The 27,992-nt window shown below is 35.0% G+C and overlaps 1 protein-coding gene and 1 pseudogene across 1 annotated transcript in view; both read left to right on the forward strand.

Moving 5' to 3' along the window:
• The first annotated feature begins 1,959 nt into the window (after positions 1-1,959).
• LOC120891565 (cadherin-related family member 4) overlaps positions 1,960-27,992 on the forward strand; it is a 143,629-nt gene continuing 117,596 nt past the window's right edge. The window contains exons 1-7 of the mRNA XM_040290880.2: positions 1,960-1,993; positions 3,044-3,211; positions 8,953-9,123; positions 22,330-22,424; positions 24,090-24,212; positions 25,922-26,025; positions 27,280-27,425. Coding sequence (XP_040146814.2) covers positions 1,960-1,993; positions 3,044-3,211; positions 8,953-9,123; positions 22,330-22,424; positions 24,090-24,212; positions 25,922-26,025; positions 27,280-27,425 — 841 coding nt within the window. The remainder of the gene's footprint in view (positions 1,994-3,043; positions 3,212-8,952; positions 9,124-22,329; positions 22,425-24,089; positions 24,213-25,921; positions 26,026-27,279; positions 27,426-27,992) is intronic.
• LOC101977235 (RNA N(6)-adenosine-methyltransferase METTL16 pseudogene) lies at positions 18,043-19,710 on the forward strand (annotated as a pseudogene).

Consider the following 27,992-nt stretch of genomic DNA (forward strand, 5'->3'; position numbering starts at 1 on the left):
AGCATGTTTTTAGCATTGTAATTGGCTGAATCATACATATCCTTATCTATTCTCCATAGTAGAGAGGTTCTACTTAAATAATTTAACTTTTAAAAAAGTACTACCACCAGTTAAGATTCCTAGCCATTCTGATTTTCTTAGTGTCTTGAATAAAAATGTATTTTTCCTCATCAAGCACAACTTTATTAATCCAGTCAGTAAATCAAGGATTTTTTCCAAATTCTAACTGTTGCTAACTTTAGATGGATTTTCAGTCTATCGACATTATCGCTGAAGATTATGCAATTTTTATAGGTGATCTTTTGATTAAATATTACATGAAGCATAATTTTGAAATCATAAAAGCATCTAAGAAGAAATGAACAATGAATACTATGTGGGCAGTATGACATAAACATTAATTTCTCAATGCAAATAATTTTGCAGTAATAAATGAAGTAAATAGAAAGAAAATATGATGGTAGGAATGCTGGCACTACTGCTATTTAAAAAAAGAGGTATATCACCAAAGGGCTCAGTGAAGGTCACATCAACATAAGTGAAAAAATTGGTTGTGATAAAAAAATGGGACATCCCAGAGGATGTGATATATTCAAAAATCTTCAAGAGAATTGTGAAGACATTTCACAACACTGACAGTGTAAAAGATAAAATGTGGGAAATTGATCCAAACTAGAAAGAAATAAAATAATTTACCAAGACACAGAAAGGATCTGTGATAAAAGTTATGTGATGAAAAGGTTAGAACTATTGAAATTATTTTTCAAAAGATTTTTCATAAACATTTTAATTCTCATTTTAATTACAATGCATCAAATACATATTTTACTGTTTTAAACATTTTTGTTCATTCCTAACCTATACTAACAGAGTTTTTAATGTTTTGATACACTTTCTATAAGTATTGCAACTCAGAAAGCAAAGTAAGTTGGCAGTTAATATGCTCCAGTGATTGTCTCACCACAGACACACAGATATGAAAGACTCTCAGGACCAAACCACCTTCACAACAGCTAAGGAAATCAGGTCAGAGACCATAGTGCCTGCTTTTAGAATAATGAATTCAAAAGGTGCATTGAAGAAGGTAGGAAGTAAAGAGTAGTCAAGCAGTCCTGTGGAGAGACACCTGCTGCTGGGAAGGGAAGAGAGAATGAAGTCAGGTTTTAGACTTGAAACCCAGGACCAGACCTCCCATGGTGAAATCTGGTACTGGGAAAACTCCAGACCCCTGCTGGAAGTACTGGATGGGCCAGTGCCACTGAAACCCAGACAACCCTGACTGCCTCCCCTACTTTGGGTGGCAAAGTGGGAAGAAAGACTGCACTTGCTGGGATCTACCACAGGGTTTTATCTTGGAGTCCAGTGCCCAGCCCAAACTACTTCTGGCACAAATAATTTAACATTAACGTTTTTTAATTATTTTCTTTCTTCCTTTCTTGTGGTTCTGGGGATCAAACCCAGGTCCTATGCATGGTAGGCAAGTGTTCTACCACTGTACTATATCCTCAGTCCCTCATGGGTATATAAGCTTCACATAAGTCCCCCTGACAAGAGTAATCTTTAAAAAAACAAAACAAAACAAACAACACAAAACTATTCTACTTGCAGAGCACCTTCTACTAGGTCAATAAGGATTAAAGAACAAATCACCCGAACTTCTTGCCAAAAATTCTCCATAGTATACACACATCAACTCTCAAGACACAGATTAAATTGTTATTTAGTGATCCTGGCTTTGCTGAGATAATCTCATCAGATTTGTATGGGAAGCAGACCTAGAAGTTGTAATATGACCCATGTGCATAATCACTCAATTAAATAAAATTAAATGATTGGCTTCCACGTTGAGTAACAACTTGTTGACTTGATGGCTTAATTTGTGTAAAGACTGAATTTGTATATAAATAGCCACACATTTGTTGATGGTATTGCCACGGGCATTAGGAAGCCGGTCTAAATATGAATATCTTCAAGATTTTATTGGTATATACAGGTTTGTTTAGATTTGATGTTTTTTTTTCTTTTGATAAATGCAAGTTTAAGTGCTAGTTTAGAAATTTGTTGAGATCCATTTAATTTATTGAATATTTTGTTCTTGTAGTGTGTGTGTGTGTGTGTGTGTGTGTGTGTGTGTGAGAGAGAGAGAGAGAGAGAGAGAGAGAGAGAGAGAGAGAGAGAGAGAGAGAGATTAAAGAACAAAGACTCAAAATAATCTGGAATTATTTCAAATAGGAATCTACTTTTAGTGTTTTTGTTTTTCTTTAGGGTCCTCTTTTTGTAGCTTAATTTGCTTTTTAAAAATCTTCTATTTTATAACAAGTAGTCATGAAATATGTATAAATTTATGACTATTTTTAATATTAGGCTATTGTTGGATATCTTATGTAACTACGTGTGTGTGTGTGTGTGTGTGTGTGTGTGTGTGTGTTTATCCTTTTAATCATACCACATTGTCTGGAAGTAAGTTTTAGGATGTGTTTATTTCTGGTTTTCCCTCTAGGGGTGCAATATAGTGCAATTTATAAGTTACAACTAAATCAAAATTAATCTCTCTTCTTTCTTAAAAAATGAAAATAAGTCAATTAAAACAAAGGCATTGAGTTTTTTCAAATAGCATTTAATATTGAAAAACAGCAGGCTTTAAAAACTTTAAAAACATAACAAGTGAACATGAAAAATTGACTGAAATGATCTATAAACTGAATAAGAAAGTGAGTGAAACTACCATCTTGACTGGAGAAATCATTCTGTATGGTAATAGGTATGCATGTTGAATGAAAAAATAAAGATAGTAAATTTGGGATCTCAACTTGTTCTTTCAAGTTTGTTGTGTACAGCCCAACATAGAAATATAATACTGAATGCAGTTTAGAGAAAAAAAAAAAAAACATTGATTCAGTTTTAGAAGAAATTTTTTCCCAAATATAATTTCAGCTATGTATGTAATTTAGGGAACAAATATCTAGAATGATTATTGGTAAAAATTTTCATTTGTGAATTTTCTTGGTATTACTTAAGAAGTATCTCTGTGTTATCTTTTCAGTGTTTTCCTACATTGGAGCAGAAATTCAGATATTAATTAACCCTGTGAATTTGCCTGAAAACATGGCCCCTGGAACACAACTCAGTCGGGCTTATGATAAAGATGTGGCAGGAAAAGCAGATGCATATCGCTTTCTGAATAAAACAAAGGATTTTGTCATTGATGCAAGTAAATGAATATTAACATTTTTATATTTTTATTTATTTTATATTTATTATTTAAGTTTTAGGCTTAAAAGTAAATGACTTAGTTATACTCATATGGCATATTGAGTTTTTTGGCATACTTTGCTTTAGTTAATATCTCCAAAGAGACTTCAGATTCTTGCTTTGCCCCTAACTCATGTTGTTCTACAGTGTTTCCATAAAGAAGTAAAAGTTTTGTTCGTTGTTAACCTGAGAGTCACCTCCTTCTTTTCAGGGAAAAAAAAAAAAAAACAGCCTTTGAATAATAGAAAAGATCATCCAGTATATATACTACTTTCTAGAAAAACAATTTAAAATATACTTTGGCTAAGTGAATTGCAATTCCCCCCACCCCTGCCTAAGTGAATGAACTAGCCAAGACAGGGAGAACTCATACCTGGTCAGGTAGCTGGCAGGGTAAACTATCCGTGGGTGGGTGAAAAAATAGATCCGTTTCCCTCACTTATAATTAAGCAGATGATAACTCTAAAGTGAGATGTATGCTAGAACAACTGTTTTATTTATATTTCCTATAGCTGTTATGTATACACTGATTTTTGTACTATGCTCAGGAAAGGTCAAAATATTGCCTGCTATGATTTTTATAAATTTAACATTTTTGAAAATAGCACTATGTCTCACTGGCCATCACCCAACTGTCACTTCCCTAGAATGCTTTACTGGTGGCTGAGAACAGCTCTATACTCTAAGAATAAAGCCCCTGGTTCCATTTTCTGCAGAGATTAATTCTAACCTTTGCCAACTTGGCTGTTTCCCTTCCTCTCAGTCACTCTAAACCTCAAATTCAGAATAAACCTGAACAACCCTGCTTCCTTGACTAGTGATACTGAAAACCTTCCCCGGGGCACAGGATTTCTGATTCCATGTGGTCAGACTGCAATAAGACTCACCTCCCTAGAAGCTGATTGCCTGCCCTCTACATCCAAGTCTTTTTTTTTTTTTTTTTTTTTTCCTTTTCTTTTTGACCTTGGCTAGAAGTGATAAACCATGGCCTGGTTCCCAGATGAATCACCCTCCTCTTTGCACACCACTTATACTAAGGAAATGTCTCAATCTGATTCCGTGGAACTCTGTGCCCCACTCTGCCTCTCATCTTCTGGGTAGTTGCCTAGGATGAAAAGCCACAAATAGGCATGTATCCTCTCCCCTATCCTTATCACCATGCTACTCAAGGCTTCCTTTCCTCTAACTTGGCCCGGTATTCTCTTTGCAATGTTATGCCCTCTAAAGTACCATTTATAAATCAATAAATACAACTTTTAAAAATTCCTTACTTTTGCACTCTATTTCATGATATTCTCTACCTCTTGGCTTTAACCAGAATTGATCATCCCAAGGGACAACTGCAGAGGGCCTTAAGCTGCTATTCTTCCTTCTCCCACACACATCTTGCATCTCTGAGTCAGGAAGTGGCGAGTCAGCATGCTTCTTACCCTGCAAAGCTGATTCCTGACCACTGCTCAGACATTTTTTGGGAAGGATCCCTGCTCATTTGGAGCTCCGGATATTTGGCTCCTCACCACACTAAACTAATCACTCCCCCACAAGCCCTGGGGACTTGAATGCATCCCTCACAGTGTTTCTATTTCAAGTTCTGCCACCATTTCGTATGTTACTATGATGTTCACACTCTGTCCTATCCAGCACCCCACATGTAAGACCCTTTACCTTATTCAGTGTAAATCCTGTACTTAAATTCCCATGTCTTTAAAATTAACTACCATTTACGTACTCTGTGGTTGTATCCAGAACTTCAGCACCCAGAATAATTCCATTTTTTCACTCTTAATTCAGAATCTCACTCTTAGGCCTCTTTCAGCTCTTTTTTTTTTTTTTCAGTTATTACTATAATATTGTGTTGCCATTATCTCTAAGGTCACCATTCCATTGATTTATTTTCTTTCTTTCTATCATTCACCTCTTCTCTATGCCCTGTCATTCTGATCTATCTTTCAACTCCTCCTTAACATTATCCTTGGATAACCTACCCTGTGCTTCCTCTTGCAAATTCTCTTCTGGAAAATTCCAGCATGAGATTAATCAATTGTTAATGTTTCCTGCTATGCTAGGGTTGTTGGATATTCTTGGAGAAAATCACATAAATCAACATGTTAACATGTCAACCAAAATGTTTTCTGGACATCCTTAAATTATTTTTTTAAGTCAGAAAAGAATATTTTCTCTTCTTTACTTCTTCCCTTCTCCTAATCTTTAAGTAGTCTTTTAAGCCTTTTGCATTTCAATAAAATCCACTCTTGCCAAGTGTTTCTTTCCTTCTCCTGTCTTCTTTTTGACTTTTAATAGAATATCTCACTTCTCATTAGACTGGATAAATATCTTTAAAGAGTTCTATAGAACACTTTCCCCTCCCACACCTCTCATTTATTCTTCTATGATGTTCAAAATGAACTGTGATAGGTTACCTCATCAAGACCTGTTACCATACAGAACAATCCCCTTTATTGGTAAACATAATGCCATATTTTGTCCTGATCACATATAATCTCTCTTTAAGATTTCAAAGTGAAAAAAAATCACTCCCTACTTCTTGAAACACATTCATATTTAAATTGCTTTTTACATAATTTAATGCAGATTTTCCCTATTTACCACTTTATCTCCTTTTCCTGTTCTTCTTCTTATTCTCCTTCTTCTTATAGTTCCTTTGTTTAACCTGTACATGTTTACAGGGTGTGATTTAGGGCTATTTAGGTTCCTTTGTATTTACACTCTGCACATTCCACCTTGAATCTATCTTGACTAAAACCACACCTATGTAACCCTTGACTACAATTACAAAAAAATTCGTATGATCTCAAATATATATATATATATATATGTATATATATATATATATATACATATATATATATATATATATAATTTCAAATATTATGACTCAACTCCAGACCACCAATGTCTCTACCTCATAGATATATGTTCAAACATATTAAAGTATTCAAATATAGACTCAATAATGCTGCTTCTACTTTAACCTTTGTGTGAACTTTATAAAGTTCACCACTCTCCATTAAATGTTTTATATTTTAGTCAAAATATACATCTCTTAATGCAAATTTTTCTTCTTTCCCTGGGTCTTTCAATATATTTTCTGCCTCCTTTTCTCCTGGCCAAATTTTTCACATCATTATCAATTATTAGTTTGGAAATAATTCCTCCCAAGTAACCACAACATCTACCCTGTCCTCATCACTGCATAAAATATTCCTTTTTGTATTTTTAATCCACTTTATTTAGCAGCTTTATTTCCTTGATTGTACCTCTTGAGCCCAAGGACTGTGACTGATTCTGTTGTTTTCCCTGTTTTCTTAGTGTCTATCCCTATACCAATAAATTCATGTCTGTATTTCCAATTCTTATCCCACCACTTTGAATCTGCATTCCTCCCTTATCTGTCTTAAGGGACTACATAATGAACTCCTTCAAAACATGTGGCTTTAAACAACACTGAGTTGGCTAAGTGATTCTTCCCCTGTTATTACTTGGGTTCATTCTGAAGTCTAAGTTCTAAAGATCTGATTAATCTCAGGAAACTACAGGTTTGTTTCTGAAACTACAGGTTTGTTTCTGAAACAACAGGTTTGTTTCTGAAACTGTTTCCCTTTAGCTTCTCTAAGGTGCTGTTACCTAGGTTTCTATCAGTGTAAGAAATATCTGAGATAATGCAACCTGTAGAAAGTTTTATTTTGATATTTGAAGGCTACAATCCATGCTTGGTCAGTCCTGTTGCTTTTAGTCTTGTGGCAAAGTAGTACACCATGGTGGGAGTACACCGGTGAGAAAAACCTCTCGTCTAATGGCTGGGAAGTAAAAGAGAGAAAGAAGAAAAGACTGGAATAAAACAGTCCCCTTCAAGGGCATGCCCCAGTGACCCAAAGACCTCTCACTTGGCTGTAATTCTTAAAGACTCCACCATATTCCAATAGTACCAAGATGGAGAACCAATCCTTGAACACATAGGACTTTGGGAGACATTTAAGATCCAAACTGGGGTAGAAGCCATAGCCTTCTGATGCTATTCCTGGTGGCCCATCTACAATATCCTGGGACTAGACTAGCACTGGGAAGATGGGTTTCACTTAATAACATATTGTAGAAGTGTCTTCCCTTTGATAGTTGGTGCTTCTAGGCCCTAAATGGTTCTAGTTGTTTCTAGTGTGCCACAGTTTATTTGGTACATTGTCAATATGGGAACTGGGACTTTTCCTGTTATATTTTCATACCAAAATAGGGAGCAAAAAATCTTTCTTGGGAGTTAAAGGAGAACTATAAGACCATTCAATTAAGTTTTAGTTCCTTTAATCGGTCTAGAGAAGACTTGCTAGGAGACACTATGTTAAACATACATCCAATGGTTGATTCTATTAATATTCTCTTGAGGTTTGATCCAACACCCCAATTTGAGACAGATTCTTGAATTATGTACAAGGAATCTATAAGCTCCATTTCAGTTTGAAAAAGAGATCAGGTAGGGTTATTCTGGTTTCTTGTTATGTCTTGATTTGACTTGACTCTTATCATTCCATAAAGCTAAAAAGCAAGATTTATATAAATTTGTAGGTAATGTATTTGTTTCTGGGAAACTCGCTTTTTTGTCTTGGTCAAATTCATTATAAAAGCATAATTAGTATATATTTTAAACACATGTTGCTACTTGATAATAGTGAATTTCTCAGAATACAGGATAATTTTTTTCTAATTCAGTAGATTTTATGACTTGAAGCTTTAAAAAAGCATTACAAATATTACATCAACTTTTAAAATAACTTATTTACTAATAGTTTATAATTCATTTTAAAAATGTCCAGATTTAGGAGGAAGGGAAAGGGGAGGTACTATAGGATGGAATTAACCAAATTATGTTATGGGCATGTGCAACTATATCACAATGAATCACAATGTTATGTGTAACTATAATGCACCCATTCAAAATTAATTTTTAAATTTCATATTAATAATAGAATATTATATTGCTAATAGTAACAAAATAAAAACTTTCATTTTTATCAGTGTCTATATTTTTCTTCCTTTCATATATACCTTTCTTGTCTTAATTAGTTCTTTTACTCTCATGTGTTAGCCTAGTCCAGTAGGGAATTGGTTACTGTTGCAATCAGTAGCACAAATAATCATCTTTTCGGACAGTATGCCTCCTTTGATAACAGAGAATTCTTGCCAAACCTGTGTTATAATTTTATGGTAAACTCATACAAATAAGGAGTTTAGATATAAAATATTTTTTTTTCTCTTTTAATAAAAAGTAGACATGAATGTACTCACAACATGATGGGTCATTGATGGCCTCTGTTGTCTTTGGCAATGATTTTCAATGAAAATATTTGAGGGGAAAATATAGTTGATTAAAAATATGTGTCTAAATTATAAACCAATTTGAAAAGAAAAGAAAACTCTAGCTTTTGCTATCCTTTTGCATATTTGAAAACTTTTTAATGAGGTGGCTAAAAATTAAAAATGCAGACTAATTGCATTCCTAGCTTTTAAAAATTCATTAAAAATTCATATGATGCTTGTTAAATGGGTAATATTGGTTATATCATGTCATTTCTGATTTACATTCTTTATAAAAGAGTTAAAATCTGTAATTATAACACCTTTTAAGATGTAAAAGGTATGTTTCTTAGGCTGATAGTAATTATAATTTTTGGATTATTTTTTTACTAGGTTCTGGTGTAATCACTTCTACCAAAATTTTTAATTATGAAACTGATCCAATAAGGTTTCTATTTATAGTTGATACTGGAGGACTCATGAGACGTGTTCTGATTATTAATATCATTGATGTTCCTGAACCTCCAAACTGTACTGCTGATCCACAGTTTTCTTCAGGCACAGGTACCACACATCATTTTCCTATGTTTACTTTCAGTAGAGGCCAGGGCTACTTTTTCTTGTAGAGATGATTAGTGAAATTTTATTATGTATATAATGTGTTTATATAAGTATATGAAAATATGTGTAGACATTCATGTATATAAGAAAACACATGACCCCTATTTCTCCCTATGGAATAGATTGAAAGCAGTTTTACTATATAGAAATTTTCACTTTTTTTTTTTTTTTAAATTAGGGCTTGAAGTGATGGGTGCTTTGCCACTGAGCCATATCCTGGGCCATTTTTATTTTACAACAAGGTTTCACTTAGTTGCTGAGAGCCTCATTAAAATTGCTGAGGCTGGCCTCAACTTGCTATCCTCCTCCCTCAGCCTCCTGAAATGCAGAGATTACAGGCAAGTGCTACCGTGCCCAGCAGCCAAGAGATTTTATGTGAGGACTTGCAAAAGAAATAAGTCAGAGGAGATAAAGTAAAAGTTTTACTTTTAGGTAAACACTAATAAAGGTAGTTTTAAGAATGTCTGTCCTTGTCCAATGGGTAGTGGGAATCCTTTGAAGTATGGTAAGCTAATAGGTATTTTGAATTGATTTATCTGGTTGGACACAGAGAAAGATTGGAAGGAGACAGAAGGAGGTTGAGTGAGCAAGCATTGCTAAGGGCCAGATAATAAATATATATTTTTTTTATTTGTTCTAATTAGTTACACATGACACTAGAATGCATTTTGACACATCATACATAAATGGAGTATAACCTCATTCTTCTGGTTGCACAGGATGTAGAGTTACATAGGTTGTAGTAATATATGTAGTATGTTGTGTAGTCAGATATGTACATAGGGTAATAATGTCTAAATCATTCGACTATCCTTCCTACTCCCATCCCCCTCCATCCCTTCATTCACCTCTGCCTAACAAAAAATACCTCTATTCTATCCTAGCCTCTCCCCCTTACTGTGAATTAGCATCTGCATATCAGAGAAAACAGTGATCTTTTGGTTCTTTGGGATGATATTCTCCAGCTCTATCCAATAAATATTTTAAGGTATGCATATCATCATATCACGAGGCAAAATTGCATACTTAATTTATATAGTACTTAAATAATAAGAAAGAACACAAATAGCTAGACAGTTTTCCTGATAAAATTTTCATGGTATAATAGTAGTAACCACAACAAGTATAATTTTTCTTTATTATTGGTCTATTAATAAGAAGAATGGATTTTCTTTTTGAGGTATATAGAAAATTCCTTTATAGGGTAGGATTTTAAATAACTCACTATCAGTGAATGGCTTTCCTTGCTTGATTAAACAAATGAACTACTCAGAATCTTATTTTGGTTGTAGTCTTAATTTTGTGAATAAAATTTGTAATGAAACTTTTAGGTTAAAATTTTCTACTTTTTCTGACGATTGATTTCCATGTAAGTGAAGACATTGTGATGAGAGCTTAGTCAAACACATGCCTGAGTCAACTGGGACCCTCAACTCACATGACATGCATTACATTCTTTAAGCAGAGTTATAGAGGCATTGTATAAAATACACTTCTTCACCACATAATTCAACAGCATATTTCACACTCCATCATGACTTAAAATCGTATTATTCAAAGTCCTCTTTTCTCTTCCTGTTTTCCCGTGATGCGTAGGCATGGTGATTAGGAACAGTATGGTACTGAGAATGCTATTATGACTGGATTACTCAAATTCACATTTGAAGTGAAGAGAGCACCATGCACGGTGTCATTCCTGTCACTCAATGTGCAATGCAGCAAAAATGCAGCAAGAGACAATCTGTAACAAGGGAGTATATATGTTGCCTGTTAATATTTTATTTATAAACACTGAAATTTAATTTCATATAGATTTCCATGCATCACAAAACATTAGTATTCTGTGGTTTTTAAAAACCATTTAAAAACTTTTGACTATTTATATTTAAAACTTTAAAAACTCCTCTCAGCTCATGGATCACATACAAACAGTCATCAGTCTTGATTTGACTCAGGAAGACTAGCAGAGTAGAAAGAGGAAGAGAAGTTATCAGGTTATTTCAATAATCTAGGGAAGGAATGTTAGAGTTTAGCCTAAGGAGGTGACAGAGATAAAGAGAAAAGGGTAGTCTTGAGATATTCAGATAAGAACTTAATCTGATGAGGAATTAAATAGAAAGCAAGGGAGGACAAATCTCAGAATTGTGATTTGCATGACTCTTGTGGTAAGCCTCAGGTAAGGTAGGAAGTAAACCAAATTTGAACAGAGAATCCTGAGTTCCCCCTTGAATGTCATATTTGATATGCCTTTGTTATGTCAAAGGAGAGATTTAAGTTAGCAGTTGAGCTCAGAAGTCTTGCTTAGGACTATAAATGTTTTGTAATTGAAACCATGGATTTGGATGAAATCACTCAGACACAATAGAGAATTAGAATAAAAGCAGGCCTAAGGCCAAACCTTAAAAAACTCCTACACTTAATGACGTGGGGAAGAAACTGAGCCTGCCAAAGACACTAAGAAAGAGTGACTGGGGTTGTAGTAGAAGATGGAGAGAGTTACGCCATGAATGGCAAAAGGACAGGTTTCAAAAGAGTGCCAGGTGGTTAGCTGGCTGAATTCAAGTCAACCAAGATGGGGGATTACAGAGTTCATTGCATTTAACTGGTGATGAAGGAGAAATGATAACTCAGGAGTCTGGGAACAATGTTATGGGTAATAGAAGGTGGAAGACAGAATGGAGCAGATTGGTGAGATTATAAAGAGAAAACACTTCTGTAGAAATTTGAATGTGAAATTAGAGAGAAAGCAGATCTGTATAAGAATTTCAAGACTGGTGTCTGGTTTACCTCTTAAAAAAAAAAAGAATTGTTGCATTATAATTACTCACACTAGTGGAATTCTTTGCTATGTATTTGCACATCACATAATATAACAATGAAATCTGTTCATTTCTGTTCCCCAGTACTTTCCCTTTCCCTCCCTGGTTTACTTCTTTTTAAAGAAAGATGTCTGGGTTATTTTACAAAGGAGGAGAATTGATTTTACTGGGAAAAGTTGAAGACACATGAAAAAGATAATAGAAAAGAGATGGAATCAAGGTGTAGTGGAAATTAATGAATCATCTATTAATCTAGCCGACCCATCCATCTTGTAAACTTTTACATGCCCACATTTAAAATTTTATTTTATTTTGATGTTTAACAACTGTAAAAAGTCTCAAAAATTTAAATCTCAAAGATTATACTTGAAACACAATTTTCGAAAAAAGTGCTTCAGAGTTGTGGGTCCCAGTTCATTTGGGTGTGTGCCTGACAGAATTTTCTTTATTATCGCATTTAAAATATAGTACTTCAAAAATATGATCTATTATTCTAAATTATATTTATTATCTCTAGATTTGAAAAATAATAACTGTGAACTGTAAACTTCTTTTAGAAAAATAAAAAAAGCGAAATAGGGGCTGGGTTGTGGCTCAGTGGTAAAGCACTCACCTAGCACGTGCGAGGCCCTGGGTTCTATCCTCAGGACCACATAAAAATAAATAAATAAAATAAAGGTATTGTGTCAAGTACAACTAAAAAAAAGATTTCAAAAAAATAAGCAAAATATTTACCTTTTTGAAATTTGGACACCATAAAACAAAATTATTCATTTTATTAAGTGAGCCATATTAAATCCGTTTAACGTTGACTGTAAAAATAAAGTAAGATTTTTGTATATGCAACTCTATTATACTGTGCTCAAATATCACATCCAGGGACTGGGGTTGGGGCTCAGTGGTAAAGAACTTGCCTGGAATGTGAGGCACTAGGTTCGATTCTCACCATTACTAATAAATAAATAAGGCAAAGGTCTATCAACAACTAAAATAAATTAAAAAAAAAACACATCTAGTTCCTAAAGAACTACAGAAGGAAACAAATTACATTTAAAAATATAACATTTATTCCATTATGTGACTACAAAAGCATTTTTAATCAAATTTTATTATGATCCATATGTTTTCTGATAACATGTGTAGTTATTTTTCAAAACAAACGTAGACATAGCAACCCATTTTCAATAATGATATTTGTATATACATTTGAATAAGTAACAAGAAGCCTTTCTTCTTTTCTTCCTATCTTAGTTAAATGGTAAGATATCAGATCATCTCACCTGAGTTCTCCTGGTCTTTTAGACCCCTGGATCTCAAGGGCCACTAAAAGTACTTGAGTCTTATAACCATCTACTTTCTGTTTTCTGTTCCCCTTCTGTCTCTGACCAGGATATGAGGGGATAGAAGGTGTACACTCAAGGATGACAGAACTCCTACAAGAGATTATGGATTATTAAGACCTTGCTGGTTAAGATTTGGAATCTATATGGGATTTCACCTGCTTTGAGAACTTAATGGCTGTTCAGGAATCTTGCCAACTTTGATTTCCCCAGACAATTCTTCCAGAAGTACTTAGAAATCTTAGTGTAATTCCTACAGATGTGCAGTGCTCTTTTTTTTTTTTTTTTTTTTTTTTTTGCCAAGAGAAGGAAGGTTAACTGTGTAAATGTTGAAGAAAAGTCAAGTAAGATGGACAGTGAGCATCCACTTGGGGTCCTTTGGTCTGGCATCATGGAGGCAATGAATAACATTTGGGGAGCAGTTTCTATTTGTAGACAGAAGCAAAGACTGATAAGGAGATGAAGAAGAATTTAAACTGTGGCCCTGAAGGGTAGGAAAGAGTCAGGAACATAGCTAGGCTATGCTTAGAATAAAGAATTCTTTCTTTCTTTCTTTCTTTCTTTTTATTTTTTATTTTTTTATTGTTGGTTGTTCAAAACATTACATAGTTCTTGACATATCATATTTCACACTTTGATTCAAGTGGGTTATGAACTCCCATTTTTACCTCGTATACAGATTGCAGAATCACATCAGTTACACTTCCATTGATTTACATATTGCCATTCTAGTGTCTGTTGTATTCTGCTGCCTTTCCTATCCTCTGCTATCCCCCTCCTCTCCCCTCCCCTCCCCTCTTCTCTCTCTACCCCCTCTACTGTAATTCATTTCTCCCCCTTGTATTATTTTTCCCTTTCCCCTCACTTCCTCTTGTATGTAATTTTGTATAACCCTGAGGGTCTCCTTCCATTTCCCTGCAATTTCCCTCCTCTCTCCCTTTCCCTCCCACCTCTCATCCCTGTTTAATGTTAATCTTCTTCTCATGCTCTTCATCTCTACTCTGTTCTTAGTTACTCTCCTTATATCAAAGAAGACATTTGGCATTTGTTTTTTAGGGATTGGCTAGCTTCACTTAGCATAATCTGCTCTAATGCCATCCATTTCCCTCCAAATTCTATGATTTTGTCATTTTTTAATGCAGAGTAATACTCCATTGTGTATAAATGCCACATTTTTTTTTATCCATTCGTCTATTGAAGGGCATTTAGGTTGGTTCCACAGTCTTGCTATTATGAATTGTGCTGCTATGAACATTGATGTAGCAGTGTCCCTGTAGCATGCTCTTTTTAGGTCTTTAGGGACTAGACCGAGAAGGGGAATAACTGGGTCAAATGGTGTTCCATTCCCAGCTTTCCAAGAAATCTCCATACTGCTTTTCAAATTGGCCACACCAATTTGCAGTCCCACCAGCAATGTACAAGTGTACCCTTTTCCCCACATCCTTGCCAGCACTTATAGTTGTTTGACTTCGTAATGGCTGCCAATCTTACTGGAGTGAGATGGTATCTTAGGGTGGTTTTGATTTGCATTCCTCTGACTGCTAGAGATGGTGAGCATTTTTTCATGTACTTGTTGATTGATTGTATGTCCTCCTCTGAGAAGTGTCTGTTCAGGTCCTTGGCCCATTTGTTGATTGGGTTATTTGTTATCTTATTGTCTAAATTTTTGAGTTCTTTGTATACTCTGGATATTAGGGCTCTATCTGAAGTGTGAGGAGTAAAGATTTGTTCCCAGGATATAGGCTTCCTATTTACCTCTCTTATTGTTTATTTTGCTGAGAAAAAAACCTTTTATTTTTAGTAAGTCCCATTTGTTGATTCTAGTTATTAACTCTTGTGCTATGGGTGTCCTATTGAGGAATTTGGAGCCCGACCCCACAGTATGTAGATCGTAGCCAACTTTTTCTTCTATCAGATGCTGTGTCTCTGGTTTGATATCAAGCTCCTTGATCCATTTTGAGTTAATTTTTGTGCATTTTGAGAGAAAGGGATTCAGTTTCATTTTGTTGCATATGGATTTCCAGTTTTCCCAGCACCATTTGTTGAAGATGCTATCCTTCCTCCATTGCATGCTTTTAGCCCCTTTATCAAATATAAGATAGTTGTAGTTTTGTGGATTGGTTTCTGTGTCCTCTATTCTGTACCATTGGTCCTCCCGCCTGTTTTGGTACCAGTACCATGCTGTTTTTGTTACTATTGCTCTGTAGTATAGTTTGAAGTCTGGTATCGCTATACCACCTGATTCACACTTCCTGCTTAGCATTGTTTTTGCTATTCTGGGTCTTCTATTTTTCCATATTAATTTCATGATTGCTTTCTCTATTTCTACAAGAAATGCTGTTGGGATTTTGATTGGCCTTGCATTAAACCTATAGAGAACTTTTGGTAATATCACCATTTTGATGATGTTAGTTCTGCCTATCCATGAACAGGGTATATTTTTCCATCTTCTAAGATCTTCTTCTATTTCTCTCTTTAGGGTTCTGTAGTTTTCATTGTATAAGTATTTCACCTCTTTTGTTAGGTTGACTCCCAAGTATTTTATTTTATTTTTTGAGGATATTGTAAATGGAGTGGTTGTCCTCATTTCCATTTAAGAGGATTTGTCGCTGATATACAGGAATGCCTTTGATTTATGCATGTTGATTTTATATCCTGCCACTTTGCTGAATTCATTTATTAGCTCTAATAGTTTCTTTGTAGACTCTTTTGGGTCTGCTAGGTATAGAATCATGTTATCTGCAAATAGTGATAATTTAAGTTCTTCTTTTCCTATTTTTATGCCTTTAATTTCTTTCGTCTGTCTAATTGCTCTGGCCAGTGTTTCGAGAACCATGTTCTTTTTTTCTTTCTTTCTTTCTTTCTTTCTTTCTTTCTTTCTTTCTTTCTTTCTTTCTTCTTTCTTTCTTTCTTTCTTTCTTTCTTGGTATTAAAGGGACTTGAGCAGTTTAAATGAGAGGTAAAATTAAGAGTCAAGTACTACAGAAAGAACAGGTGAGACAGCTCACCACAAACAAGGTGTATTTTTAATGATGAAATTTTCTCCTTTACCACAAAAAAAGTGAAGAATATACACATATAAGTAGGTTGGTATATCCTGTAGGAAAACATCAGCTATCATTAGTCTAATTGTTCCTTTTCATTCTGTGTGATAAGATGAGAGCTCCCTTGTGAACAGAAAGATAGAAGACAGGGGAAGGGGTAAGAGGTTTGGGGTAAAAGATAAGATTTGAAATAATGGTTGTAAAAGTTGAAGAGTAACAGAATAGAGACTTGCTTAAGAGATCAGGGTCAAATACAGTCAATCCTCCAATAATTCTCTTTATAACCAGTATATTAGGCTTATTCTGCAAAGTACAGCAAAATCTGATATTTATCCAACTTTTAAAAAAGTTAAAAAAACATTAAGCTGTGTTCTATTTGAGTAAAAAAAAAGGGGGTTCTGGATACCAGCATATTACTAACACATGATTTACTTAATTTTTTAAAAAAATTTGTATTATCTTAAAATCAATTTTTTTATTCATTTTTTTCTTTAAGTAAAATGAGTTTGGGGATGTTTTATTCATTTATGTATACATCTAACATAAAGCAATTATGGTACACATAACAGAATAGAATTTTCTGTTTTTTTAAATATATATATATATATATATATATATATATATATATATATATACATATATATCAGATTCAATTTTTCTGGTAATAACAACAACAAAAAAATAATAAAGCTAACAACAAGCCCAATATTAATATTTTATTTTTTTACCTTAACTTCAGTTTTTCTGGATTCTTTCTTGTTTAATATAAGGCCTCACAGTAATATGGAAACTTGAGATTTTGTTAGGATTTGTTGAAATTATTTCTTTATTATTTTTTAATTTACTTAAAGTTTTGAAATTTGGTCATACTCTGTCTTCAGGTTATGCTGAGGGCATGGCTTTGGTGTAATGTTATTTCTTCTTTTTTCTATATTGTTTTTGGAGATAATATTGGAAAACATGGTTCTAGGTGGTCACCATCATACTCAGTTACCCCAAAATCTGGTCACTCATTTCAAACATAACTATGTTAGAAAAATTAAATTTTGTTGGGCAGCTTGTTACAATTTAATTTTATTACAACATATAAATTTGGTTCAACAATTTATGTAAGTAATATAAAAATTTTAAATGTCTTGTTACTCAACTTGAGTTAAACTTTATTTCCAGTTTATATTCCAAATAGGGTATAATCACACACACACACACACACACACACACACACACACACATACACACATACATTCACAAACAATAAGCCAGAAATCAGTGAAATAATTAATTTAATCTGAATCCTTTATTCTATCTATGTGTATTGTGGGTTGGGATTTTTTTACTCATGGTCAAGGACGCAAAGAGATGTTAAATGTGTGTGAGAGTTGGAGGTAAATCAGTTATCTATGTATCATGTGCTTCTGTTACAAACAGAGTTCCTCATTGCATGACCCCATTAATCTAGAAATTGGAGCAGTGAGATCTTTGTGACACTACCCTGTTGGCTCAGTAAACACAGTAAAGATTGTCAGCCCATATGTGATACTCTTTCTCATGAACCTATAGTTTCTACAGATAGTGCTAAGAAGTACAGGTGGCTTAAAATTCTGAGATTTTATAGACCTATACCAGGTACATCATTGGTCAGGAACATTGTTGTCAGAGATGGCTCTGAGTAAATTAATGCATGAAAGAAATAAATACAAGGATATACCTCCTGATTTTGCATATCTGACATCCTAATACCCAGATTTTAAGCAGCATGTTCAGATAACTCTGAATGCAAGAGTAAGTGTTAATTTTAAAGACCCTGAAGCAGTCAGAGCTCTAACTTGTACTCTCCTAAAGAAAGATTTTGGACTTTCTATTGATATCCCATTGGAGAGATTACTTCCCACAGATCTATTGAGACTCAACTATATTCATTGGGTGGAAGACCTGATTGATCATCAAGACTCTGAGAAAAGTACTCTCCTAAGAGGAATTGACATAGGTACAGGGGCATCCTGTATCTATCCCTTACCTCACTTGGAGCAACCTTAAATGGCTGGCATTTCCTTGCTACAGAGTAGATGATATGTATTTCAACTATGCAAAGAAAAATGTGGAACAGAGTAACTTATCTGATATCATAAAAGTGGTAAAAGTGCCAGAAGACACTCCTAATGGATAGTCTTAAAGAAAAATCTGAGATAATCTATAACTTTTTTATGTGCAGCACCCCCACTTTTTGCCAAACAGTTGGAAGCCTAGGGAATAAACTCTCGAAACCTCAAAGACCTCCACCTAGTTCTGAAAATACAGGAGGTATCACAGAAATCATGGCGGAAGGATGGATTAGAATTTGTTAAATGATCATCTATCACAGTTTACAGCTTTAAAAAAGGCTAAGGTGGTAGAGCTGTATGCTGGGAAAGAAATGCAGCCTGGCTCCACTGAAGGAAGAACTTCGCATCCAAGGGGTTCCCAAAGTTACCTTCACTGAGTTTTGTCAAGGTTTTGTCAATGAGGTAGGCCTTAGCTTGGAGTTTCTATGATGATATCACAGTACCATTCCTATCACGTAAGCGAAGAAAAGTAGAGAAGCCAAGAAAACCCATGACATTGTGGTGTTGGAGTCTGTGATGAAAGAATTATTCCTCAAAGAATCATCCTTGGGCTCTGAGACAGTGGAGGGCATAGTGGTCTTAACAACATGGATAGAAAAAAATTCTCACTGATTTAAAGGTCTAGCAAAAATGAGTTCCCTGTAGAAAACAGGGAGTTAGTCTTTCCCTGAAAGCCACAGAAAACTCCTGAATTCATTTAAGGCGAAAGAACAGAAAGCCAGTAAGACAACTGAGGGAAGTGCCTCGAGCTCCTGAGGAAGTCATACAGGCCTTGGAGGAGAGAAAAGCTATCCCCAGAGAATGGGGCAGTAGCAAGAATTTGGCCCCAAGCCCCCAGGAGGGTACCCTGAGGGGTCTGCTCTGCAGAGGGCGAGTCTGCCACTATTGGGGGCCACTGCCCAAGAGGAAATCCCAGAACTCATGGAGGATGAAAGCAGTGAGGAAAGGGGAGGGGAGAAGGTTGTGGACAGTTATAAAGTCTTTGGCAATGAAGCCCAGGATCCGGAGGCTTCTGAGAAGTTTAGCAACCCAGGGGCTGAAAAGTGGGGAGAAGCCCCTCCAAGGAGCAGCTGATTATTACCTATTTAAGTGTTTGATAAACATTAAGAAGGAAATGGATGATGCCTTAGTTGAAATGCAGTGGGTTGGGGGACAGAACAGACATTTGATGAACCAGCTTTGTACCTGTATACATAACCAGATTTTTAGGCTTTTTGCTAGTTAACTCCAAACTTCCTTTAGTTAGAAGAGTGTCTACAAAGACTGGGGGTGTGGCTCAGCTTAGCATGTTCTATCCCCAGTCCTCCTCTGACCCCCCCTAAAAAAAAAGAGAAAATAAAATCTATTAAACAGATTGTTTGGAGTAGCCTGTATGGTGGCAAGAGGAATTTCATCACTGGACCATTAGTAGTATTATGTGAAATTATCTTAAAAAGCGGAAATCAATTAATTCATTTTAAAGTTATAGGGAGTTATAGTGGTTCAGGAAGAAGAATTATGGTTATCAGCAAGAACAAAAACCTGTTTGTAAACTCAGGAGGGACTTAACATTGACTCGAGCTGGTCATCTCAGCTTTGGACTCAATTTATGAGGCCAAAGTATCTTTTGTGGTGTCTGGTCTGGGTCAGCACTTCCCAAACATCATGGTCTCACGTCCCCAGCATCTTCATAAGAGGAGACACTCTTGTCCTCCAATGGAGAACAGAACAGAAAGGCCCCAGTGCCCACTTTGAGAGTCACCTTTAAGACTAAGCCTCAGACCCTGCGTACTTGATTGGTTAATGTGCTTCAGTGCCCAGACAGGAGCTGACCTGATGGTAGATGGTGGAAGAGTTTGGAGGAGAAACCTTAGTAAGATCAGGAAGAAGGGCCCCTCTGTAGTATGCCTGGGAAATGGAACATTGCTGACTCCTGGCTATTTTGATGTTGCTAATTTCTGAAGCAGAATTAAGTAAACAAAACTCCTAGATGTGACTGAGACAACAAAATACACTCATAACCTGACCTCCAACCTGTTGGAAGTAACATTTTGTAGCCATTTTGCTGCTGTTCAATTTTGGTTAAACATATGAAGCTGAATGTGTTTTATTTTTAATATAAGGCCGAATTAAACTGTCAGTACTGTTTGAATCCTGGGATTGGGGAAAATACTTTCATGGGTAAATGATGATCAAAATGTGAAAGAGAACAAGGCACTGTGTGCAGTCATAGCTTCAGAAAACCTCACCTATTGGCAGGTAATTTGTTGCTGATCAAGTGCTGCTTCTTGTGTCTTCCCTTGTAATCCCTTCTGTGCATTTACCTGCTAGCACTGGAGCATTCTGGGGGAAAGCTAACTGTGTCATCAGAACAGGTTTCTAATTGAAATGGCAGGGTTCAGCAGATACCTCTGGAAAGGATTCTTGGTTTTTGTTCTCTTTGTGTCTCAGTAAACCATCTCGGTGCTTGACTCTCACAATTCGATTTTGCACCACTACCCTAGTATTCTGTTTAGAGTAAAATCTATGAGTCTAATACCAAAGCTCCTTGCCCACTCCAATGAAGATGGCTTAGTGAAGCCTCCCTGTTGAGAGGTGGCTGTTAGGGCAGAAAGCCAGGGACTGTGGCAAATTTTGGTGGCGGCTAAATTAGACGCTCTGTAAAGGCATAAAGGAAAGAAAATATTTTGTCTCACTTTGGCAGTAGAACTGGGGAAAGAAGTTGTTTAAAACACAGGGCTCTTTGCATACTAGACAAGTGTTAATACCACTGAATTCTGTCCCGTGCCCTTTATTTTGTTTTGGGACAGGGTCTTGCCGCATTGCCCAGGCTGGCCTCAGACTTGTGATCCTCTTGCTTGAGCCTCTTGAGTAGCTGAGACTACAGGTGTGCACCACCTGGGAAAAGAGCATTTTAACCAGCAACCAGTGTTTGGAACCTAGTCTATGAACCTCCAGGGAATCCATAGGCCTCCTGGAATTATTTCTAAAAGTTCTGTTATGGCAAGACTTCAGTGAGATAAGAACTTGAGTATATGGGGGAGTGGGCTTTTCAACTTCTTTTTCTCTCCTTATTCTGCTGGAGTTTTCAATTTCCGGTCAGAAAATCTACCAGTGGACTCAAATGAAAAGGCTGAGACCTCAAATGTGTAACTGATAAGTTTGTGTACGAGTTGCTGAGGCATAGGATAGGCCTCTTTTAAAGACTCCTCCTTGTATATTGCTGATTTGCCCACTAAAAAGTCTGTGCTAGTTTACATTTCCATGAGAGCCTGCTGTTATCACACTTGATAGCACTAAGAGGCAGGAGGAACTCACTCCTCATCTCCACCAGTTTCTGTAAGACTTTCAAGACTCTGCACTCCACACTGACAGCACTTCTTCAGGCTGGACTAGCTAGCCAGACAGTCCAAGAAGAGGACCAGGCTACTACTACTCAACTTGCCATCTTGATGACCTTCAATAAGACACCTTCTCTTGGGAGGTCCTAAGCACCTATAAACCATAAAAAAACATTAGGAACAACTCTTTGGAGATAGCTGACCTTGGGATCATTCCCCAAACCTGCTAAGCTTTCTATTGAGACATCAAAAAGACATCCCTTGCTGGGTATGGTGGAGCATGCTTATAATCCCAGTGGCTCAGGAGGCTAAGAAAGGAGGATCACAAGTTCAAGACCTATCTCAGAGGCTTTGCCAGACCCTGTATCAAAATAAAAATGAAAAGAACTGGAAATATAGATATATCCAGGTAAAACACCCCTGGATTTAATCACTGTTGGCTAAATAAATAAATAAATAAAGAGATAATGAAAGCACAATCTACTTTAATTTTTAATACACTATGTTGATTTTTTTTCTCACAGCTACCTTGGAAATTGCTGAAGACTATCCATTATTTCAATCAATTTATAGAGTGATTGCCACAGATGAGGACTCTGCAAATGGTGATCAGCTGATGGTACGTGGCTTCCATTGTGTGAGATGCATGTATTGCTTCAGCAGACAAAGCAATGCACTGGAGATGTTTCTTGGGAGTAGTTGATACAATTTGATAATTAAAGAGCATATAATGAAGTTAGAAATCACTAAAATGCAATTTTAGTGTTAATTTTTAGTGTTAATATTTGTATTAATGTTGGAAATGGTATTTTTAGTTTCTTGAAATGTATATGAAAATGATAAAGTAACTTATCCTGGAGGTATGGGCTCAGAGGAAAACATCCATGATAAGGGAAAACTAGGGCTTTGCTTTTTGAAAGCCAATCAGAATGGTTTTACTTTTCTATGTCAATAACACATGTGAAATATAAATTAATATTTATATGTATAGACACATACATACATACATTCATGTTTCAGTATCCTAATTACTAAGTATTTAGTCCAAAGAAACTTGCTTTTCTCATAAATGATTTATGGTTGTAATGTCTCTTAAAGAGTTGGCAAAATAAAAAGAACTTATAATCCATAAAGTTCTATCTGGAGAGTTTAGTTGTGCACTGAACTGCAAAAGTCAGCACACTGGCTCTGCAGCTGTTCTTTTTGAACACGTATTGAAGTAGTTTACTCCTTCTAATTTAGTAATTCACAGTATGAAGTAATGAAAGCACAATATACAAATGGCAGTGGGACTGTCAGTGGGACTGTCAGCTGTCTGCCTGGGCTGTTATGGATTTACCACTATTAGTGATAAGATCCTGGGGAAATCACTTAATCTCTCCTGCCCTTGGATTCCACAATTGTAAGAGATTTTTTTCTCTCTTTCCCTAACCTTCAGTAATGTATTTGCTGTCAGTCAAAGTATTCAAAAAGTATTCCCTGTGGAATGCTCCAAAAAATTATTTTGTTGTAGACTAGCTGATATGAAATTGTTAAGAAACATGAGATCCTTTCCATTAGATGATATATTTTCAAAAGATTAAAAATATAACTTATAGTTCAGTTGAAAATAGTTATTTCTAGCTCTGTCATTTGCAGGAACATGAGAAGTACCAGAAGGTGATTGTTTTAAAATTGAGTGTTTTGAAAAACAATTACATTGTTAAGGATAGAATGCAAATTAAATTGAAAAGAAATACACAGAAGTAATTGAGCTTCTTCTTATTGAATTTTTATCTCATTTGTAGCTAAAATTTATTATGTTAAATTAAGAAAAAATTAAGGAAAGATTTATCTGCCTCTCCCTCACCTCAAAGGTGGTGTCAAATAAATTGAAAGTAAAATGAAGAACATAAAATATATCACAAAATGCATATTCAACTGTATGAATACTTGAAATTCATTTATACTCATAATTTTTGTTTTGTTTTGTAGAATTTAAAGTGATGAGTTTAATTATGTGTTATTCAATCAAAGGTGCATTAATTTGAAAAATCAGAATTATGTATATTATTAAAATTTCCTTAGAAAAATAGAGTGTTGTGCAGCTCTATTAAAAAGTAGCAGATGTTTCCGTTGTGCTTATAGGCTAAACAACTGAATTATTTTTTCAGTACTGTGAATTACATCTTATCAGTGATTCTGATACTAACTAGATTATGAAGAAAAATTGAAATTAATTATATTTGCTATATTATTGCATGCTAATAATAGTCTATTTCCTTGGTATATTTTATTGTTCTAGTACACCATTGAGACACAGTTATCTGGACCAAAGGAAGGAGCAAATTCTTTTGGAATGGATCCTGTAAGTGGTGTTGTTAGCTTGAAAGGTGGAGACCCCTTGGACTTTGAAGCTGGATATCATGTAATTAATATATTTATTTATTTTTCTATACAGAGTGAAAGGGATTTTTAGAAATAATTTTGAATTCTTCATGAAAAACTAAGTACATTTTTATTTTAAAGAAGGGTGGTGTTTTCTGAGATTCACTTGTATTTTTACAGCTAACTAAAAGTCTAGATCTGAACCTTACTGTTAGCAAAACATACTGATTGTGTCTTGACCTTTTAGATTAAAATTTAAATCCTTCTGCATATCAAAGGAAATGGAGGAAACTTAAAATGGTCAAGTTTTCATATTGAAACTGACTATTCATACCCTGCCTCACTTAGAATATTAGCCAAGGTAGGATCAAGTATAAGCCTTATGATGAACTTGAGACTAACACGGTGGGAAAGAATATTTCTGGTAGTTCTATGAGAAATATAATGTAAGGAAAGCATTTTTAGGATGATTTTTTTTTGAGTGAAAAAGGATATGTAAGTAGGAACAGCTGATTGGAAAGAAACCAGCTAAATGGCTATTGAGATAGTCTCTCCACATTAAAATTAGGTGTGAAAATTGAGAAATAGAGGATGTTATTATCATCATCACCATTGTTATTATTATTGTAAAAACATTTCTCTTCTCAGAAATGCCTCCATATGTAATGATTCAATAAGGTGACAGAAGAAAAAGGGACAAAAGGCGAGATGCAAAACATTACAGTAAACATAGAGAATGTATTGCTGATTCGTTTTTTTGGGAGAAGGAAGCGATAATATTTAAAGATGATCTCAACATTTTTGTCTGAAAGACATAAATGGAAGAAAGCAGATGAATTGTATTTAAAGATAATTTGGTTTTGTTGAATGTTGGAGTATAACGGAGAGGCCAATGTGACATAGCTTTTAAATAATTTGAGTACTAGGAATACAATATGAGATTAGAACGAGGTGGAAAAGAAATGGAGGTTATGACTAAGAGCTATGTATTTATGTATTTTTCAGATGTATACTTCTAACCCTCCCCTGCCTCACTTCCACTGCTGCCTTTACTTCAATCAATTTTCTATTTAGTCCTTCTTCAACTTTCTGCTATGTACCCTAATGAGATCTGAATTACCCACCCAAGAAGCTGAAGTTTGGTACAATCACTGTAGGGTTTACCCAACAGAGTCTCAGACATTGTGGGTGGTTATTTAATGTTTGCTCAGGAAAGGCTCATAGTGGAACTCTTAATGCCTCAGTGGTGTATTGTTTCTGTTTTCAAAGGGACAGCTGATGATCAGAATAAATATCTAAGAACTGAGATGTATGATAGGCTGACATGAAATGTATTTGTGATCTGTTAAGCTTCTCAGCTCTTCAGAAGTTACAGCAAGTTCTGGAACCCAGAGTAGCTCCTTGTCCTGTGTAGGGTTTACCATCAAATGCATTAGATTTGGGGTTTATTATTGAATCTAAAACTTGTTCATAGTTTTGGTTTAGTTGCTTCTATATTTAGACATATAGTCAAACTATACAGACCTCTGAGTAAATTTAATGCCATATAAATTGAAGCTATTTTGAAATTTACTACTAACCTAAGTAAGAAAGCCCTTATATTTTATTTAACTACCTGGAAGAAAAATAAAAAGCTATATCTAATTGGAGAGAAAAAGGACAATCTAACAGGAGACACACTGTAAAAATACATGTGTATTTCCAATTACCAAATAGTATATTACAAAATTTCTAAAAACTCTTTTCCAGGTTTTCCAGCTTGCCCTGAGAGCAACAGATAAAACAGGTCTGTTCTGCCAAGGGACACTAATTATCAAGATTATAGACATAAATGATGAGAAGCCTCAATTTGAGTAAGCATATTTATTATTACTTTTACTAAATAACTAGAATTTAATGCTAGATGAAAGCAATACCAAGATTACCAAATTATCATCCCTGAACACATTTTTTTCATCTCTTTAGAGACATAATACATTAAATAACAGTTAATGAAACAGAAAAGGAAATTATTGAAAGTGGTTCAGAATGTCAATATGAGGAGTCATATTATGCTGAGGTATAAAGGAAGAACCACATTGGATTTGGTGATGAAGTATGTAGGATCACTCACTCACTGCCCTTTACTTAGACACTACATTCATTTGAAGACTTCCTTGAAAAATCTCTCCAATCTCCAGAATTAGTCTCCCCTTTTCTGTAAACTTTCAGCAAACTTAGCATCTCAACAATTACATAGCATAATAGGTATTTATAACTGTATTGCCTATTAGCAGTGAGATTTTTGAATGTTAGGAGACAAGGTTTAGTCATCTGTGCATAAACTAGTATAACATATGGTAGATTATCAATAAGTGTTTGATGCCTTGAATGAAGGCAGAATGAGAAAAAGATGCAAGTTTCAAAAATGTCCTAGAATGATGGATCAGGGACTTTAAGTATGACTCAAAAAGGTGTGTAATAAAGTTCCCAAAATCAAGACTGAGTTGTGGTTCAGTAGTAGTGTGCTTGCCTAGCATGCATGAGGTACTGGGTTCGATTCTCAGCACCACATAAATTAAAGACAATAAAGTCTATCAACAACTAAAATATATATATATTTTAAAAAAGAAAAAAAACTAGAAGTTTATTAAAAAATAAAGTTCCCAAAATCATCTCCATGGTTGCTCTAATAAGTTGCAACTTTGGCTACCATTTTATCATACCAAATAATAAGATGAAAATGGCCATATTTATTACCTTCTGTTCAATTGGCAACTATTCCATACGTTGGATATCTGGAATAACAGAACTATATAATTCCATTCTGCTTTTTATTTTTCATCTCTTTTATGTCATGGTATCTTTGATGCCTGGCAAGGGACCAGAGACTATATTATTGAAAATTAATGCTTTTGCAGGAACTTAGTAATTTTGTGCCACAAATGAATTTTCTTGACATTTGGATAGCTCCGTGACACTTCAATTCTTAACAAGAGGAAGTAGTATTATCACAAATCTAAAACTTTCTCCAAAGTGTGTCACAACTTGCATTTATGTGTGTAAGAATTTGTAAATTTGTAATTCTCCAACTGTTTTTTTGAACTCTATCTTTAACTTTCTTTAAGGCCATTTCCTCTGGATTCTATTAATGTGACTGAAAAGAAGCCTGTAGGAGAAATTATAGCAAGAGTAAAAGCAACAGATCGAGATGAAGATAACAGCATCACTTATTCCTTTAAAACTCAGCAAGAAATGTTTGGTTTGGACCCTCGTGAGTTTTAGATACATTTCTTGGAGCCTACTTTGGTTAAACATTCACTATATATCTCCATACATTTTTAGAACTTGGCCTGGTTCAACTACCCTTTCAAAATTAAATGTGGAGAAGCACACATACCAAAAACGTGGCATTTATAATTGCTATTTTCCTACTGGTTAAAATGGCATTCTTATGAAATAATGGGTGATATAAACTAATTTTTTATAAGTGGCCATCATTTTTTTAAAGAGAGAGAAAATTTTTCAATATCCATTTTTCAGTTTTTGGTGGACACAACATCTTTTTTTTTATTTGTATGTGGTGCTGAGGATCGAACCCAGCGCCCTGCACATGCCAGGCGAGTGTGCTACCGCTTGAGCCACATCCCCAGCCCAGTGGCCATCATTTTTCAGAGATAATTAGTACAAAGGCATCTGTGAAATCCTTGAAAATTATATGACACATAAGTCATAATTATTATCTCAATTTTATTTGTAGAGTTTGGGACTTTTCATGGATAATTTGATTAGCATTTTTGGTTATGGATAGATTTCTATGTGAAGAAGATTCCTTTTCTGA

Source organism: Ictidomys tridecemlineatus, chromosome 2, assembly GCF_052094955.1.
Source record: "Ictidomys tridecemlineatus isolate mIctTri1 chromosome 2, mIctTri1.hap1, whole genome shotgun sequence".
In the NCBI taxonomy this organism is placed as follows: domain Eukaryota; kingdom Metazoa; phylum Chordata; class Mammalia; order Rodentia; family Sciuridae; genus Ictidomys; species Ictidomys tridecemlineatus.